This window comes from Bactrocera latifrons, unplaced genomic scaffold (genome assembly GCF_001853355.1).
Source record: "Bactrocera latifrons isolate USDA-ARS-PBARC rearing strain unplaced genomic scaffold, ASM185335v1 scaffold_23, whole genome shotgun sequence".
Taxonomy (NCBI): domain Eukaryota; kingdom Metazoa; phylum Arthropoda; class Insecta; order Diptera; family Tephritidae; genus Bactrocera; species Bactrocera latifrons.
The window spans coordinates 252,401-272,840 of record NW_017535852.1 but is presented as its reverse complement, the minus strand read 5'-3'; the positions used below and the strand labels follow the sequence as shown (position 1 = coordinate 272,840).

General features: G+C 36.7%; 2 protein-coding genes across 6 annotated transcripts in view; both read left to right on the top strand.

Moving 5' to 3' along the window:
- The window catches only part of LOC108968813, a 156,146-nt gene extending 136,802 nt beyond the window's left edge, over nucleotides 1-19,344 (top strand). For all 5 annotated transcript variants that reach the window (XM_018933082.1, XM_018933081.1, XM_018933086.1 and 2 more), the window contains 5 exons: nucleotides 3,878-3,930; nucleotides 15,519-15,588; nucleotides 17,235-17,792; nucleotides 17,863-18,696; nucleotides 18,774-19,344. In XM_018933082.1, coding sequence (XP_018788627.1) covers nucleotides 3,878-3,930; nucleotides 15,519-15,588; nucleotides 17,235-17,792; nucleotides 17,863-18,696; nucleotides 18,774-18,995 — 1,737 coding nt within the window. In that variant the 3' untranslated portion in view covers nucleotides 18,996-19,344. The remainder of the gene's footprint in view (nucleotides 1-3,877; nucleotides 3,931-15,518; nucleotides 15,589-17,234; nucleotides 17,793-17,862; nucleotides 18,697-18,773) is intronic.
- On the top strand, nucleotides 11,012-11,991 carry LOC108968814 (glutathione S-transferase D1-like). The gene is made up of 2 exons (XM_018933087.1): nucleotides 11,012-11,099; nucleotides 11,173-11,991. The coding sequence occupies exon 2, from the start codon at nucleotides 11,179-11,181 to the stop codon at nucleotides 11,800-11,802; it is 624 nt and encodes a 207-aa protein (XP_018788632.1). The 5' UTR covers nucleotides 11,012-11,099; nucleotides 11,173-11,178; the 3' UTR covers nucleotides 11,803-11,991.
- Nucleotides 19,345-20,440: the final 1,096 nt, after the last annotated feature.

The following is a 20,440-nucleotide window of genomic DNA, read 5'->3' as shown; positions in this document are numbered from 1 at the left end:
TGTCGTTTGCTTAGCTACTGTCTTGTGTCTAATCTCATTGCTGTGATGGCGGCTTCACCCACACCCAAAGCGTGGCGCCACCAATGCTGTCCCAACCGCTGAGCCTTGGCGCCAATCATACCTCCGACAACAGATTACCCACACGGCCAGACCAAAAACAAAGTAATATGTGTGTGTTTGTGTTAAGCATAACAAAGTGCTAAAATCATACAAGAAAAACGTTTAGGCGAGGAGCACAAACACTTGGCACTTGACGGCAGCGCGTCTAGAGAATCGTGCAAGAATTTTACGACAATGATTTTTGATGACTTTCCTTTGCCGGCTGCCACTTGTGATATTGGCTCATTGCTTATGTTTTATATTTACATACTTACACACATTATTCTTTTTGTTAAATGTCGCTGGTCAGCAGTTTGTACGCGGGTGTATGTTGTGTATGTGGTATCTATTATAATCATATGCGTCTGCAGTAGTATTTTCTTTTATTTTAATATCTGACTTCCGCTTGATTAAGCACTCTTACTCACTTACTACACGCATAAATACATATTAATGACATTACGCATTCACTCAGCCGCTTGACAACACACACTCATCGATATGAGTTCTATTTATAAATTTACGTGTATGTATGTAAGCTTAAGTATATATACATACATACAATAAAAGTATGTATCATAAGGAAGTCAATCTTTCCCAAACCATTCATTTCATACCAGACCATTTGGGGTGCTCAGCGAAATTTACTAGTTAGAGCTACTCACTACACATTTAACACAGCCTCGTTAATTAAATTTTATAAATTACTACTTTATTTTCAAGATAGTGTTCAAAGAGTCTAAAATCTCAAAACGCAGTTCTTATGGGATTTGTAAGCAAGTCAACGAAAGCACTCGCAAAAATCATTTGAGTATGTTTCATAGTGGAGGCTGTATTTACCGACCGTTGTGCCAAAGATACCTACTTTGCACACCCTGCCGCTAAAGTCGCCAAGCACATTTTTGACATCGTGGCATAGAAAAGATCTTTGGTCACATTGTCCTGCGTATCAGCGATACGTGGAAGACCTTCCCTTTGATGCCATACCAAATTTGCGCTCCTTTTTATCTCCACTGTTGTATTATTCCAAAAGGACCTACTCGTCTGAGTCCTTGTTTCGGCTATCGCACTTCTTAGATGGCGGTGATGTCAGCCTGTTCTCTTACGAGGACATTAAGCAGCTGTGTAGCAGCACCTTCCCAATTAAGGGATCGGACATTCTAAGTGCAATCCTAGGGAGGGATGTTTCGCCTTCATACTTTAGCTCGCTTTAAATTTATATTTTTCGGCCACTCAGAGGATACTTGGTCTCAGACCGGAAGTATTGGGCTGCTCTAGCCAAGAGCTTTCCTCACTTCCGTGCTCTTCTACACATGACTCCATCGTCCACAAATAAAAAAGGGTGCATTCTACAACTTTATTTTGATCGGTCAGTTTGTGTAGCAGCTATTTATATGATATATTGATGCTATCTGAAAAATTGGTTCGGAGATTATAGCATTGAATAATAATCTCTATCAAATTTCATAGAGATCTCTTGACGAGTAAAGAAGCTTTCAATATTTGACTTAATTTTTGATCTTTCGGTTTGTTCGGTAGCTATATCGTATAGTGGTCTAAGCAGTTCCGACCAAAGAATAGCTGCTTCGGAAGACAAAGACGTGTGCAGAATTTCAAATCGATATCACAAAAACTGAGGGAGTTTTTCGCATAGGTAAAAAGGAACTAAAATATAGCTTGATAAGAAAATAGTTGCATACCCTTAGATCGCTTATATAATTTGGTATCTAATTGTTCATTTGTCTTTGCATTGTTACCTTAAATCCTTGATGTTTTTACCTTAAACCGTAAAAAAACTGCCTTGTGCTAAACCACGAAGTCTCAATTGAAGCAATGACATATTCAACCATATTTTTAGAGTTTAGAGTTTTTGAAAATAATAATTATCTACCAAGTATTATAAGTAGTATAAAAAATCCTACAGGTCGATTTGTTGTGATTCGCAAATTTTGACACTGAAATATGGGCGATATACTTTCTCTGTTTCCTAGATATATTCGCAAAGGCAAGGCGGGATGTAAGATGGTCCTTGGCATATTCCCAAATAAAAGTTGGAACGGAGAATGGACCAGTAGTTAGGGCCAAGTACCGTTCTATCAATCACAAGTGGCAAATAGGAAGCGTTACAGCTCTTACTATTTAAGAAATTAAATATTTTATACTGGATAAATACTTTTACAGCTGACAAACCGTAACCGAATCAATACATATTTATTATATTTGTTTATGAATCTTGCATTACAAATATTTACAAATTCTGTGGAACGAAGTGTTTATGGGATTTTTTTTCATTAAAATTGCCTGTCATGACCGGAAGTCTGCTCTAGATATTTCCTGTAGTCTTTTCGTTATGTCAGCCCCATCTAGCGGGCGTATGCCGCCACCAGACAGTGACCAGTTAGTATTCCCCTCATGCTCTGGAATTGCCTGCTGGTGCATTAGAGGCCAGCTCCACGGTTTTCGCGTTAGCAATGACCTCAGCTTGAAATATAACGTAGTGGTCCGGCCACTCAAAAGGTTTCCTTATGCCTAACCATTCGTAGAATGAGTGTTGCGCGTATTTAACACACTTTTACGCCGTCCATTTTTTTAATTTTTCAATGTTTACTTTGAAACTTCTTTCCCAGTTGAATAGTGGGATTATGTAGTCGGTATTTGTCCAACTGCCATAACCCACCTAGCTATGCCCGATGATCCTATATGTAAATTCTTCTGCAGCCTGTAGTCGTTCCGCTGAATTTGATGCGCAGTTTTCAGCGCAGTCGTCTATAGGTGGCAGGTTTAGTTCCAGTTCAAAAACCGCCAATGAAGTTGTTCCTAAAGACCCCGTTATGCACAGCGCACCGAGCCTATTGACCAAATCCGGCCGCTTCCTTAAATTATTTCATCACCAGTAATCAACCGCTTCAGGAATGGATCGAACGATTCAACAACATTTTGAAATTTGTCTAAACTGACGTTGTTGTTGGTGTTAATACTGGTCCCAAGATAAACGAAACGACGACTGTTTGTATGATGATAGGCGAGTTTGCTTCGTTTCCTTATCCAGTCTAGAGAAAGCAGAACTAATTGGAATTGTTCATTTTTTGACATTAAATTTCTGTTAATCAGGAAAGTCATGCCTTTTGGATATTGCATATTAATATTTCTAAAGATTTTTTGAATTTAATTATTTCCAATATTTTTTATAGAAGCCAAGAAACTTTACTTTACAGTGTGCATCAAAATACGTTTAAAAGCCTTTGTCCAACAACATTTATGACCATTCAAAGTGCTTGTCACAATTGTCATGACACGGAACTAGCACAAAATAACAAAGAATATGAAAAAGTTTTTTCCAAGTCATAAATTTGATTATAAAGCACTATCCTCTGCCATCAAGTGTTTTAGAATTTTGATTTTAAATTTTTTACTAGTTTTTTAGCGCTCGTAAATGTCAATCAAATTGACATTTTCTTCGAGTTTCCACCACAGCCAAATTGTTAAAATGTTTTTAATGTAATTTTTAATTGATGTGCGCACTTAAAGTTATGTAAATGCAGTTCGTATGCACTCCTTGTTTGTATGCATATGTATGTTTGTATGTATGTGTATGTTATGCTCCTGTAAGAGTGTAAATAATTACGTTTTTTACATAGCATAGCGTCAGCTTTTTATTGCTTACCAATCATGGTGTCGCATTTGATTATTATTTCCAATACTTTGTGATTACAATTTTAACTCTCCAATAATGACATTTTAAACTCAAATCATTTTTATTTTTACCTACTCATTACAGAGTCATTGCGTGTCGCCAACGTTCGAGAAAGAGCTGCGAGAGCAACTGGATAAGTAAGTTTTTTATTGCTTTACACTTACACAACAATTTCATTAGAATTTTAGTATAATTTTATAACATAAGTAATGTTTTTGAATACTACATATATGAACAAGTACATATGTATATATAAGTATATATATATATACATATATAGAATTTATATATATATATTGATAAGTTAAGCAAAGGTCAAAGAATAATTTTAATTATCTTTATTTCCTTATTATTTTCTTAATATTTTACGCTTAAACATTTGAGATAATCGTAAGAACAACTAAGAATGTAATAGATAGTTATTCAAATGATGGGCAAAAAAGATCTTATACACTTATGCCAACGCTTTTTCCAGTCCTCGAAACCCTTTTTATAAGCATTTTGTCGAATGGCCTTCAGCTTCTTCAGTAAATTTTGTTTTATCTCTTCGGTCGACTGAAAAAAATTCCATTTCGATGATTGTTGATGTGTTTGCATGTCAAACTCATAAACTCATGTCTCTTCGGCTATTGTAATCCTCTCTGTAAATGTGTCATCGGAATTCTCACGTTCAAGCATTTCCAAAGAGATCTGTTTAGGGTACTCTTTTTGAAAATATTCAGCTTTATCGGAAATAGAAACAGAAAATTTTAAACTAATTCTTTGTAAAAATCGCGACGCACTACTGAGGTGTACCGACTTAAGCAGCTGCTGTGAACAAAGTGGTTGACAAATCGCGCTCATATTTGGCATAGTAATTGGGAATAATTACCCGGAGAATTTAAATTATAATTTTCAGGTACTTCCGTATATCCGTATGTCCGTATGCTGGGCTTACTGCATCCATTTTCTTTCTGATTTCGATTTTTTTACTTCAAACTAACAAAACTTTTATTGTCTAATATATTTGATGTTAAGCGATTTCATTGAGTCCTATTCGAAGTACTTAAGACATGCACTCAAATCTTAAGATTGTGTAATAATACGACTGCCTCTATTGCGCAGTTCTGGACTGTCTACGAGGTGTGTTCCTTCAAAGTAATCCCATGAGATATTATACACTTGTGCCAACGGTTTTTCCAATCTTCGAAGCACTTCAAAAAATCGTTTTTTGTTATCTTCTTCAGCTCCTCCTTCGATGCCGTCTTTATCTCATCAAGAGAAGCGTAACGTCGTCCTTTCATGGGCCTCTTCAGTTTAGGGAACAAGAAAAGTCACAGGGGGCCAGATCTGGGGAATACGGTGGCTGCGGCATCATTAGTGTATTGTTTTTGGCCAAAAAGTCGCGCACAAGCAACGATGTGTGAGCAGGGGCGTTATCGTGGTGCAAAAGCCAATTTTTGTCACATCTTCTCGGCCTTCTGAGAACATTTTGTACCACCGATAAACGGTGATTCGGTCCAAGGTAGCTTCTCCGTATGCCACAGTACCAACATAACGCCACAAAAAATTCGAAATTCGAATATACGTAACCTGCGAAAATTCAAAATTCGCGATAGTTTTTGAACACACCTCGTATTAAACAGTGCTCAAAACTGCTAATCAGTAGCGGAAGCGGCCAATTCATAATCAAAATGATTTTAAGTAAACTCATGCCATAAGTACTTCCATTCTGTCAAATCACTTCCTGATCTCCATATTTTAAATATAAAAATTAGATTAGGTTGCAGCTGCCTTGCTATCGATATTTCCTCTAGATGATTACAGCGTAGTTTTGCCAATGTGGGACAAGTGCACAACATATATATTACTCCCTTGTTTCCCTTGTTTCAGCTTGAAATATATTGCAGTGGTCCGCCAACTTAAGCTGTTGCCTTTTACCTAACTCTGGTCAGTATATCTTTGTATATAAAAATTACGTGTCACGCTATTTGTTCGCGATGGACTCCAAAACTGCTGAAACGATTTTATTAAAATTTGGCATACTGTGTCCAGTTCGAACCAACTTAAAAGATAGGATAGTAAAGAGAATTCAGTGAAAGCTATATTAAATGTACGCTCTATTAAGCGGACATCTTCATTAAATTGGTAACCTGACATTGAGAAAGCAGCCTTCAGTTCGTTATTTTTTCGAATGAAATTTATTTGTATGAATAATAGTATAAAAAGTATACCACAGCAACGCGTGGCCGCATCCACTAGTATTTTATAAAGAAAAGTTAATTAGATTCAAATTCAACAGGAGCTCATTTACTATTTTATTCCCAGAAGACGGGTATAAAAAGTTTGCTACAACAACAATAAACACAGAAACTTCAAATTTAATTGCGAATATTTATTATCATTCGAAAGAACTTTCTTTGGCGTTTCTTTTTTGAATGCTTTTTCTTCCAAATGTTGGCCGCGGCTACGTCTCAGATGGCCCATTCTTTGAGTCCAATTTTCGATGACTAATCCGAGTACTAATCAAAGTTCGACTGCAGGGTGCTATTTAACAGTATTACCAAAAATTTCAATTTGAGCTCCAATCGATTTTTCGATTTTCCATGCAATTTGCACTTCACCAAAGCAATACGTATAATTTCATTGCAATCTCAGTGTATTTACGGCGAGAAACCGCAAAAGCTACAAAACGCCAAGCTTCGAACACGCCAAACATAGCTATTACTAGCTCAAACTTTTCGCCAACGAGTTGTAATAAAAAATTTCACCAAATCACACATACATATGTACATGTGTATGTGAATTGTTCATGTGCCGAATGCAAATTTCGCAATTACCAAATTACCCAGCTGACCTATGCCCCATGCGCTCACATCTAATATTCTAGGAAATACTCTCAGCGCCGCAAAATGAAAAGTTCGTGGTGACTTCCGCCCAAGGACTGCATTTGACCTGCTATTTAAGTAAATTCAACACTTAACAACAGCATAAAGTACCCTTAGGGATTGTGGGTTGTCCAAAATTGGATATAACCTACAATATCTACACACGTACATGCACACACACTCGAACCCGAAACTCATAACTACAACATAATTACACGAGAAAATTCATCATACAAGTGCGCATGGTGCGGTTATTTACGGTGCTTTTCCGCATATACTCTAAGTAAGCGGGGTATATACATACATATGTATGTACTCAAGTACTCGCATATGAGTATCTAAGCGTATGTGCCCATTTGAGCACCCACATTTGGGAGCGCAAAATTCGGAAATTGCACTGTTAGTTACCCTGTAAAAAGCCAGCAATGTGCCTATTTGCGCAAATATTTCTAAATACATACTGACACACAGACACACGACAAAAACACTTGCATATATACATTCACATAGATGTATGTAACAATTTCCATGTGATTTTACCGCTCCATCTAATCTCTTTAGGGCAATTTTAAATTGTTGGGCCGCCCAAATAGTGGCATAGTAGCATTTATTACAGTTAAATTTAGTCACACATACACACATACACACATACAGACATACATATGTACATGTATATTTTCGCTAACTTGTAAAGTTATGTCTACAAACTAAATTATCAGCTCCATCTCTTAGTTTCTGTGTAGTTTACTACTGTTATGTGTGGTTTATTACCCACGGCGTATGCCATGTAAATACTTTTTTCGTACATATGTACTGTATACACATATGTATGTTTATACATATGCACATACATATTTTTACAAGTAAGTGCCCAAGGCAATAGGCTCAGTAGCATAACAGGTCAATTGGAAAGTACCCGACCTGCTGCATACATAGATGGCGCTACTAGAATTGATTCCATATGACTTTTAGTTAGCCCTAACCTTTAAAAGTCGCGTGTATAAATTTGACAGCTGTCAGGTCATCAGTTTGTGTATTATACATACATATCATTTTGATTGAAGAAACTTTTCGTATTGTAAAAAATAGTTAAAAAAAATGGCCAAGCCGGGATTGACGGTCAGGAAGGTTTTGCTGTGTGTTTGGTGAGATTGAAAGGGAATCATCCACTATGAGCTGTTCCCATATGGCCAGACACTTAGTTCTACCATATACTTCGAACAACTGGTCCGCTTGAAGCAGGCGATCGACCAGAAGCGTCCAAAATTGGCCAACGGGAAGGGTGTAGTGTAGGATTAGAAGCAACGAGAGCTCGGATGGAAGGTTTTATCGCATCCACCATATAGCCCGGACATAGCGCCAAGTGATTACCACCTGTTCCTGTCCATGGCGAACGTCCTTGTTGGTGTAAAATTAAACTCAGAAGAGGCTTGTGAGAAATTGCTGTCCGAGTTCTTCGCAAATAAGGAGGCGGGCTTCTACGAGGGGGTTTTATGAAATTTCGGAAGGGAGATATTAGACAACCTAATATTAAGGATATGAAATTAATATCAATGCCATTCATGTTCAGCGGTAAACCATCAATATAACAAGGGTGCATAATAGGACTATACTTTATTGAAAATGAGGTAGTTAACCACCATTGGATTCCTTTTTATGGAATTGTTTAAAATCACAGTCCTATTGCAACAAGGCCAGAATAACGCCGATTTAACGTTGCTTTGACGAAACGCAGCCACATTTACTTGTATGCATAATAGTCATGGAAAATTTCTTCAGTAAACAAATTACAATGGAAAGTTTAAAAACTGATTGCAATCTTGCGTTAATTTGGAACACCCTTTATGACTAGTCAACCTACTATTTGAAAATCCTGATATTAGTGTATATAAGGAAGTGTATTCCAGGAAAAATCAGATGGGATTTAAAGTTGCGTTCCGTAGGAAGTAGGCGTGAGGCCCTATGTCAATTGGAGTGGATTTGACTTGTATGGTTAAACTTATTAGCGGACGGGGTCAGAGCCACTTTTTAAAGTTTTCAAACCACAGGTGACCCTCATTAATGCGATTTATTGTATCATAATTTGCGTTTTACTTATAGCACCAAAACTCAAAACAGTTTCTTTCAAATCTCACCGCTGGTGGGGGACACAAAAGATTTGTAGTTAAGTGAGAATTCATGCATTCTAACTTTTATTCGGGTTTTCTGCTCCTTTTATGCAATTCTTAAATCTAATTAAATGTATGTTTGTATGTAATATGGTATCACATAACATGGTGTTGTTCTTAATTGTACAATATATTTGCACAAATTTCTAATGCCTAAATGTAAATGATAATAAATATCGAGGTTCCCTACTTTTTTTACAGAAAAAACACAGAAACTTCAAATTTGATGGAGAATATTTATTATCATTCGAAAGAACATTCTGTGACATTTACTTTATGAAGATTATCTCTTTCAAATGTTGGCCGCGACTACGTCTCAGATGGTCAATACGTTAGGTCCAATTTTCGATAACTCTTTCGAGCATTTTGATTCATGCAATTGACGAAGCACTTTTGCAGCTCTGATTAAAGTATCTCCAGGCGCCGAAAAACGTTGACCTTTTTAGTTTATTTCTTACGAACGGTGCCAAGTCAAAACTATACGGGGGCACACAGGCACACAGGCAACCATTTACTTGAAAGTGTTTCGTGCGCGAACAATTTTTATTCGGTCATTTGGAAAGACCAACAGTCAAACTGAGGTTTACTATCCGGCTCATACGTATAAATGCATGATTAAGCACCTGTCGTAATGTCATAGACGTGTTTCAAAGTACCGCTATCGTTTGTTTTTTCTTTTTTTTTTTTTGTTTTTTTTTTTGTTTTGTACGTTTCTCTCGATCAATCGAAACAAGTCCTAAAAAGAAATTTTTACAGTCAAATGATCATGCCATTTTCAATGTATGCTGGTCCCACTAATGCCTATAGTTTTGCCAATCTCAACTTAGGTCACATTATTATATTTGAATATCAGTTTGCGCATATTATCAATAGTTTCCGCAACAGTAACTTATTTTGAACGACCTTTACGAAATTCGTCTTGGTGTAATCCACGACCTCCATTCAATTTACCATACCATCGATAAACACTCGTTGCACTCTTGCTGAGTTAATTGACTTCGAAAGTTTAAAAATAATATCACAAAAATGTTCACGAATTTTTTCCATTTTCTGTCCGAAATGAATATTTTAAGTTATTGTAAGCAATACACATATCTCTCGCATGTAAAAATTTCCGAGTATATATGTATACAAAAATTTCAAATTTTACGTTTAACTTGTGAGTTGCCAGAGCTAGTTTGCCAAGACACAAAACATAGAAGGCAACCCACGTAGCAGTCACAAGTACATTTGTGTGAAACAAACGTATACACAGATCTCGCTCAGAGAGTACACGCCGGCAATGGGCTTGCGCTCACAGCTGTATACTATAATTTATCTAAGAATTTGCAACGGACGACACTTGATTTGCTAATAATATCACTTTGGAATCGACACGCTCTTATCGCGAATTTTGCACTTGGTGATACATTTTATAACAGTTTCGATTAAAATTTCACCGCAAATGCACATATCTACACACATACATATAGTGGGATGGAAATTGCCGGTTGTTAATCAAAACATATGTTAATCAACAAAAACCAGCGGGGAAACCCAGCGAACAAATATGTTAGAAACAGTGTGAACACTTGGGAAATATTTAGGCTACCAAAATGCGTACCAAAAACTTGTTGTAAAACTACCAAATTTCTTTATCAGCAACACATGTCAAATTTTGTAAAGATATATCATCAAATGAAAAAGTTTACCGTACAGAGACTTGATTTCGATCGTTCCGTTTGTATGGCGGCTAACGACATATATATGCTAATGAGGTCCGATATCGATGGTTCGAACATAAGCAGAATTTCTTGGGGAGAAAAGGACTTGTGTAAAATTTCAGATCGATATCTCAAAAACTGAGCTCAGCTTGCGTATACAGTATACAGTTATATATGTATGTACATATATATTTTTTATAGGATCTCAAACGTATCCTGCGGAATTTTGAAAAAGTCCTGGCAAGCTTAAAGTACACTGTTAAGTGTATAAAAAGTTTTTTATTATTGGACTTTTTCGAATTCCGGCGCCAATTTGTTTATTGGGTTAACGCAACTATCCGCACACTTGGAAAACCCTATACAGATGTATTTCTATATATTTCTATACATTTCTATATATACACATGTATATATTTATACATAATATATCAATTTATGCGCGCTCGGTAATTCTTCGAGTGACATTGTATTAACGGCACCTTTAAATAGAACACTATTTGTAAAAAACTCTCAGTTGTGTACAGTTCGTAAGAGTGAAAGCATCTTCTGAGTTTTAGCAAATCATAAGGTAAGAAAAGCAAATTCCAATCTATAAATTAAATATAAAATTATTTGAATATAAATATTTTTCATGATTTTAGTTCATCATGGATTTTTACTATATCATCGAATCTGCACCCTGCCGCTCTATTCTAATGCTCGCCCAATCATTGGGTGTTGAATTGAATCGCAAATTCTTAAGCTTAAAAAATGGTGAGCACTTGACACCCGAATTCCTGAAGATCAATCCGCAACATACCATTCCCACATTGGTGGACAATGGCCACTCGGTTTGGGAATCACGCGCCATACTCATCTACTTGGCTGAAGCATATGGCAAAGACGACTCGCTATACCCGAAATGCCCCAAAAAGCGGGCTGTTGTCAATCAGCGTCTATTCTTCGACCTCAACTTGTATGGTTGCTTTGGCGATTACTACTATCCCATCGCTAGAGATAAGCAGACGCCGGTGCCAGAGCGCTTGACCAAACTTGAGGGTCAATTAGAATTCTTAAACACATTCTTGGACGGGCAAACCTACGCCGCTAATGATAGTTTGTCGATTGCCGATTTCACTTTGCTTGCCTCTGTTTCGACGTTTGCCGTGTGCGATATTGATTTGAGCAAATACCCAAATATTGTCAGATGGCTTGACAACCTCAACAAAACACTGCCTGGCGCAGACGAAAATCAAAAAGGTTGTGAATTAATGAAGGTATATTTTAAGTAGAGGTTTCAGCGGTCCGATCATGAACTGTGGTGTGAGAATATGGAACGCTTTAAGTTCAGTAATTAACATACATACATAAGTGCATATACAAATGCAGCAGTAATTATTATAATCACAATCAATGTTTGTGTTATCAATTCATTTTATATAAATAAAATATTATTATCTTTTTAGTACAGCAGAATAACATGTAGTGTGTTGATCATTTAATTTAGTTAACGTAAACACTTGTTGTATTTCATTATCATATTTCTAGCAGTGCTATTGAAAATCAAAAAAGTGGGTGTGTAGTAGGTGCATTCACACCCACCATAATCGTTTTTAATCTTTGTTCCAGTGTCATGCCAATTTCTAGGGAGTTCGGAATTTCAGATGGGCGTAATGAACCAATGCCACGCCCAGAAAACGCCATTAAATGAAAACCTAAAAAGCGCAATAACCAAGCAATATTTCATATTACGCCCAAACATTTTGGAGATCAAATATATATTTTGAAAGACCCAGACAGCAAATAGGTTAACTCCACTACATATGACTTGTTTAGGCCAAGTTTCGAAAATTTTTAGCGTAAACAAAAGGTTGGAACTGAAAAGCTTATAGACTGTCGGAAAAATATCAGCGATTATAATAAAAAGCACTATTTTCCCTTGCGGCAGCACCTCCGTCAACTTTTTGCAATTCCCGATGTGTTTCAGCTTCCTATTTCTTTGACTGGAAAAAAGTCTGTTTTTCAATTGGCTAGGTCAATAGATTACATAGATTTACTCGGGTTAAAAACAGCCTATTATTTTACATGCGTGTTTTAGTTCAAACCTTAACTTAGAACTTGGACGAAGAAAAAAAAATAAAAATTGAATTTTTGGCACACATTTATACAAAAAAATAAAAATTTCAGTGAAAATTTCGCGACATTTTTTTTTTTTTTTTGAAATAGTTGTAATCGAAAAAAAATTCTTCGTCCAGCTCTTGAAGCATTGTACCTCAGAGACCTGTGTAAAATTTAAAGTCGATCAGTACAGTAGTTCTCGAGAAATCGTGCCAACCGATTTCAAAAACACAGTTTCGAGAAAAACGTGTTTAAAGACTGCGCACTTAGCCTACCTCGACCGCACAAGTTCTCAAGGCTGTATCTGCGAAACTATTACTCCGATTAACTTGTAAATTTAGGACTATATTTTAGAGGTGTTGTAGAATTTAATAATACAATAAAAAAAATTTAATAAGACAATAAAAAATAAAACATTTTTGGAAACCCGTAAACCCTTATAACCCTTTAAGTTAATTACGTCTTGGATTTATCAAAGTCGGACACCAATAACTACTGGAACCATCTAAATATAAACAGCGAGAAGTTAGTTGCACACCTAATAAGATTCTCTATGACACAGTAGCAGTTTTTGATTCCTCAAGCGTTGGAGAGTAGCTAATCGAACAGACTACACCACATGTTCAATCAAAGCACTTGCGGCGAACCCAAAGCTTTAGTGAACGAATTAGTAACTCCTTTCTTTGATTTTCTAAGGAAAACTATTGTTTTGCTAGCTTTAATTTTTAAAAATTAAACAAAAAAAATCTTGGAATTTTACTGTTTTAGATTAATATCTAATTTAAACAAGTAAGGAAGAGCTAAGTTCGGGTGTCGCCGAACATTTTATACTCTCGCATGAAAAGTGATAATCGAGATTTCAGGCGTGGTTGTGAACCGATTTCACCCATATTTGCTACATGTCATCACGGAGTTAAGAAAATATTATATACCAAATTTCATTGAAATCGGTCGAGTACTTCCTGAGATATGGTTTTTGGTCCATAAGAAAAAAATTACGCCCAACTATGCCCCTCCCTAATGCGATCTTTAGTGCCAAATTTCATTTGGCTTAGTTATGACACTTTATAGGTTTTCGGTTTCCGCCATTTTGGGCGTGGCACAAAAGTTCTTCGAACTTAACCTTCTTATGGAGCCAAGAAATAGGTGTACCAAGTTTCATCATRWWWYYYMAWTTTTACTCAAGTTACAGCTTGCACGGACGKACGGACAGACAGACAWCCGGATTTCAACTCTACTCGTCACYCTGATCACTTTGGTATATATAACCCTATATCTGACTCTTTTAGTTTTAGGACTTACAAACAACCGTTATGTGRACAAAACTATAATACTCTCTTTAGCAACTTTGTTGCGAGAGTATAAAAATGTATAATTGTAAAATGGGCCTAAAATATACAAAACAAAACTTAATAACCTTGAAAATGGCGGTTAGACTAAATTCTGCGCTATACGCATACTCTGTCGTATGAATTCAACCCGTTAACTTTGTTGTTGCTTTCATATGTAATTATTTTTGACAAGAAATCAACGCGCAAAGATAGCGAGGAGCATATGCATAATGAGACATTTGTTAACTCATATTTTATGTAAAAATTTCAAAAGAAAAATCGGTTATCAGATTTCAAAATTACATAGTAAATTTTTGTAAGAGTATCGTAATAGCTTTTATACCCTTGCATCATATTGCTACAGGGTATTATAGTTTTGTTCACATTGTTCATCCTTGTACGTATCACCTAAAACTAAACGAGATAGATATATTGGTATATACAGAAATGATCAGGATGGCAGTTGAGATCCTGGTGACTATATGTCTATCTAGGGTAGGGTAGGCTCATCTGTAGACTTTTTGCAGCAAATATCTATCAATATGTGAAATATAAGTATATATTTAATTCAAAGATAGTACTTCTCTGACAATAGTATGTCTGTATATGAAAAATCGGTTGAATTGGACCAATACTTTCCTTAGCCCCCATATACCTAATACAAAGATTTGTGAACTTCCGGATGACTTTGTACCGCATATATCTTCCGATATTTGAAAATTGTATCTAGCCCCCATATAATAAGTTAAATGTCCGAGTGACTTTTCTCTTTATGATTGGTAATGGTAGGTAAGTGAGGTACCTTAATGAATCTCTGGTTACTTTTTATTAGTATGTGGCATATTCGTAGTACTTCATACATAAAACTGGGTCGCTACTACCCTCAATTCCCATATTATGATATGCGATTTTCCAACAATCCTTTTGTCAAATATCTGTATGAGTTACATATATTAGGTTGTCAAAAGAGTAGTTCAAGTTTTATTCGTCGCATCGGGTCCCGCTATACCTTTTTGGAAAGCATATTTCACGCGCTAACACGTGTTTGATTGATTGTCGTTTCTTTTAAGTCGTTCGTGAGTTATAGCGTCGCAAACCTGGAGCAAAATAAAGAGAAAATACGGCATATTTTATAGTACTACTACGATAAAGGCAAAAATGCAAGCACCCAATAAAAATTGTGCAATTTATGGACTCGATACAATTTCCATTTCCACCGCACAACGATGGTTTCAACGTTTTGGTTCTGGTGTAGAGGTGGTCGAAGATGCGCCACGCTCCGGAAGGCCTTTCGTCGAAAATTGCAATAAAATCGTCGAAAGAGACCGGCATTGTAGCAGCCGTAGCTTCGGCCAAGAGCTGGGCATGAGTCATCAAAAAAAACTTTTGTAAACAATTGAAAATTCAATAAAAATACCGCAAGACTTTTTTGATAACCTAATATATGTATATTCCGATATATTACAAGTTTCAAGAGTTCTGTTATACCCAAATTTAGCTCTTCTTAAACTATTTTTTATATATCTTATTTAAAAAAAAAACTTCTTTTCTCTTTACAGCATGAATCGTGTAATAAAATCGAAAGAACGAAAGCCAAAACAAACATGTCCAGGACACAAAACACTCCAGGTAAATTATAAACAATAAATTCTAAGTTTTAAAAGAGTTTTTTTTTTTGGTAGTGTGATTTTCAAGAAGAATTAAAGCGCCTATAATTTAGTGAGCAGCCCGAGGCTGTTGTTTCTTTTTCATTGGAAGTGGTTTTTACTTGACGGGTGCAAAACTCAGCGCACAGCTTAGCTAGGCGATGTGCTGAACAGACGCTGCTATTAAACGCCAGCGAACCCTTAAACCAAATATATCCGAATAACTCGAATGGAGCTTCTTCTCTTTTAGTCACAAAATCACTCTTGCCAAAAGCTGGCTGAGTAGGCAATTGAAATATTAAGTCCTCTCTCAAAGGATAGCGGCTGCGCTGGCAAGGTTATGTTTTCCAGATAGAAGAGAACACTCCAGTTTAGAAAGTTTTTGATTCACAACCTCCAGGTGGAATATTTCAACGCATCAGAAATGTTAAGCGCCTCCAAATGAATGCCGACATCAATTAGCACATTGCCAACTTGTTGATTGAAGATATTAACCACTATCAGTCACACTCGTGCAACCTCAATGAAAAATGTTCGCTTTATTAGAATAAAAATTTTTTGCATTAACGGCTAGCAACTAGAATCACTAAGTAGCCAATGGCGTATGTATATTTGCTCTTTAAGTTCACAAAAATATGCCAAATCCATTATGTCAGTTTAAGTAGGTGTTTAAAATAGAATAGATTTAAGAAGGTGCTTAAAATAGAATGAATTTAAGAAGACAAAGAAGCGTTATATTATGTCTAAGCTACTATCTGAGGTAAAACTAATACTGATAGCTGATTTCAGAACAAGTAGTCCGATACGTTGTTCTGTTGGTATAATCGATTATATTGAATGACATCGGTCTATTTGATTTATACCAGTTGTTTGTTCGATTCCCAATTTACAAAGTTTAGCGAAGAATGAAGATATCATTTCTTCAAATACCTTATATACCACACAAATCGTCACTTCCCAGATGCTAAATATATGTAAACAACTTTCTACTTTGCAAAAAAGATTTACTCTTAGGAAAAAAACACAGTTAATTAAAGGAAATAACGTGTCATCCAAGTAGATAGATCACGCGTGAGTCGTGTCATGTCAAGCTGTCATGTTATTTTCGTTCAGTATTGTTTGGCACTTCATTATGGAAAGACATACTATACTTTCAACTTTATTACGAAAATTAACGTTCTGTAAAGAATGTGTTTAGCGCTTTGTTTAACTTATACTCAACATAATCGACATACTGAGCGTACTATTCACAGCAATTTGGACTGACGTATGGTACGACTTGGCGCATTTTATGTCGAGATTTTAAATTGTAAGTCAAAGCTCGACCTTCGTAAGCTGCTAAAATGTGCTTCTTACAGTCTTTGGAAATTGGTTTTAAGACACATATACAAAAAATCACACCAATACGAATAGTTGTTGAGTATTAATATAACGCCATTGACATATTCCCTATAAGTTCCAGCAGAGGTCTTACCGGGCTCTTCAGTTTTCAAGGGTTTCAATGCTGATTTGTGTAGGTCAGGAAAGCCTATTTAGGTCAAGATAGCCTATTCTTATATTTCTGAAACTTTCAGTACTTTTTGTCGGTTGCAGATTTAAAACCCTTCCTTTCTTTTTATTTCTCTTCAGAGCCGCATCACCCACCAAGAGACGCTGTTACGTTCCATGCAACAAGAGAATTACACACTCAAACGCAGCATACGTCATTACGAACGTTGTCTGGACGATGTAATGCGCAAGGTAGTGGATGCCATTGTCGCAGAGGATATACTACGCGAAGAGGTCAGCATGCTTAAGAATCGGGTACGCGATTTGGAAGCGCAAAATGCGGCGCTCTCAGCAAGTCCGGCAAAGGGACGCGACGAAGGATACTGTACGATGAGCAGCGGACAACCGCAGCCATCGAATGGACATCTGGAAGATTTGCCGGAGGAGCCCGAACAGTGGCTGCTGCCAGCCGAACCGTGTTCGACTGAAATGGAAGACTGGAGCATGTCGCAAGAGGAGCTGCCTGTAGTGACGCTGGACGACGGACAGCAACTTATGCGCGGCGGCCGTTTGTTGACCAATTTAAGGCGGCAAAATGGTGAAAACGAGTGGATGTGGAATTCGAATGATTTCCTCACATCGACCACCGCGGAAACGGACTCGGAATCCGAGGCGATATCACAATTGCTGCAACAAAAGGTTAGTTTGATACACGTTGCGATATGCTTGATTCATGTTTACATGTCTACTCATTTTTGCTTTCTCCCAGATTGTTTACTCCGAAGATGAAGACATTGCGCGCACCGAGTTCACCAACGAGTTCTACAAGCTTGTCGACATACGTTCGGCTTCGGCGCGCAGTCTCTTCTCCTACATCGAGGGCGAAACAGATGACGAGGACGACGACGAYGAAGAAGACGAAATGTCTAGTTTGTCGAAGCGACGTATACGGCTGCGCAGTAAAAGCGCATTAAATGGCAATCGACTGACTGCGACCAGCCCGACGCCAAGCGAGGCGGGACGCGCACAAGTGACCAGCTGTTCGTCCAGCGAATCGGACGAACAATCACGTTGTACGACAACGCAACACGAACTGAACGGCAGCACTATCGAAGGCGGCATCGAAGAGGAAATGGACACACAATTGTGTGGCAACGAAAGCAGTGATATCGAAATCGAAGACTTACAACTGGAAAACGAAACGTTGCACAAGCTAAACGAACAAGAATGCATTGAAGCGATTATACGCACAGAACTGCGTCGACCCAACACCAACAGCCCCGCGCTACCGATGGTCAAATCCAAATCGATGTTGCACAAAACCGAAAACGACTTGAACGGACTGCTGCGTAACGCGGCAAATACGAACGGCAACGACGCCAAGCCGCCGCGTGTAGTACGCAGCGAAAGCGTGAACGGCGCAATCGTCGGCGGCAGCGGTAACGGTGGTGGAGGCGAGAGTCGCGGCAGCTCCGCGAGCGCGCACAAGTTGCAAGAACGTCTACAAACGCGACCGGCCAACTCGTGGCGCAAAAGCAGCGGTTGGAAGCGCGTACCAACGACACCGACCGGTTCGCCCACAGCGCCGTTGTCACCGAAAAAGGTGAGCAAGCAATTTGCCTAAATTTATGTATTATTTATACTAATAATGTTTATTTATTTTCTTTTCTCAACTCTCAGGAAGTGAAAACGGAGATTGTGCGCAACTGTGTGAATGGCTTGCCGAAAATACCGCCGACGCGTATACCAACCAGCGTGCAACAACAATCGCCGCCATCGCCAAAGCAAAACCAAAACGCGCCATTGCAATTTGGCGATACACAAACACAACAACAACAACAGCCAATACGAAAATCAAAAATTCCTCCACCAGTTCCCGTGCGTCGTTCTTATGCGAGCTAGCCAAGTGCGGTTGAGGGTATAAAATAAAGTAATAATAACAACAACAAAAACAATAAAATTAAAATTGTAGCCGTAACAGTGTAACATGCCGTTACGGTTGAAGCGAAATCCACAAGTTAATTAATTTAAGCAAAATTTATATAAAAAAAAGACTTATATGTGATATTTGAGCGAAGAAAGAGTACGCAAAAGTAGTTCTAAAACAAAAACAATAAAACACATTGTTGTATATACACGTAGTAGTAACAATGAAGTAACACCAAAAGTGACACTAACTGCCTGTTCCACAAAAACGAAAAAAAAACTTTAACAACAAAAAATAATAATAACACCGTAATTTTGGAAAAAAATATGCAAAATTTAAAATTATTTCAACTATTACAAAAATTAAAATAATGTCGTATTTTGGCCTAAAAAAATGAATGCTAAATTCAAAATTTTTTTTTTTTCCAACATCAAGTGAAAATGTAAAAATACACTGCCTGCAAATTGTCTGTACTACAACTTTATAAAAAGCATATACTGTAGTTATCACCATTTATATATGCATTTACAACCAATACAAACATATATTGAAATTGGGAGAAGTGGTTTGCACTATTTTCACCACACTCCCTCGTTTAGTGGGGAGTGCTCACATTTGGTTGCAGAATAGCGAAAGCCAGCGTAGTTGTGACACATGCTTTCAACTCACCGACATACCTATCAGTTGATTCCGTTTTAATGTACAGTTTTTTCCTAGGTACAGGAATAAATGATGGTTTGTTGAGTGGCAGTTGACTCGTTGGTTATTTTCGAAACGAAATTACTCTTTAATGGGCATTGTACATACGAATAAATATATAATTTGTTAATGCATTTGGCGAAAGCTTTGCATTTATTAACAATTTGGGTTTTTTATAAATTTATAAATGCATATATGTATATATACAGCTGATGCATTGAGTGTTATGTGACCGAGTGTTGCCAGCTTTATTGAGTACTAAAATATTTTAAAAGTAATTTAAAATGATTTTTTATTTTTAAATAATAATTTTTTGCCATAAATATTTATCCAAAATTAAATTGAAATTATAAAATATAAATTGAAATTATAACTAAAATCAATTGAATTATTTCTATTTTTGTAAATGTATTTTGTAATATTTCTCTTTTTATAATTTTCAACTTTATAGTTCAATAACATAACTTACAATTTTTGTGTCAATTTTATTAATAATTTTTGTTATTAATTTTTCATTTCGAAATATATATAAAAAAAACAAAACTACAGTTACAAATACGTAAATATGTGAAAAACTGAATAATTTCGAAAAATTCAGATTCAGATTAATCAGAATAATTAAACTTGAAATTTTTTAACTTAATTAAATTAACAAAAAAAATTCTAAATTTCAAATATGTACATTAAAAATCCAAAGCTTTCAAAAAAAATTCAATACCTT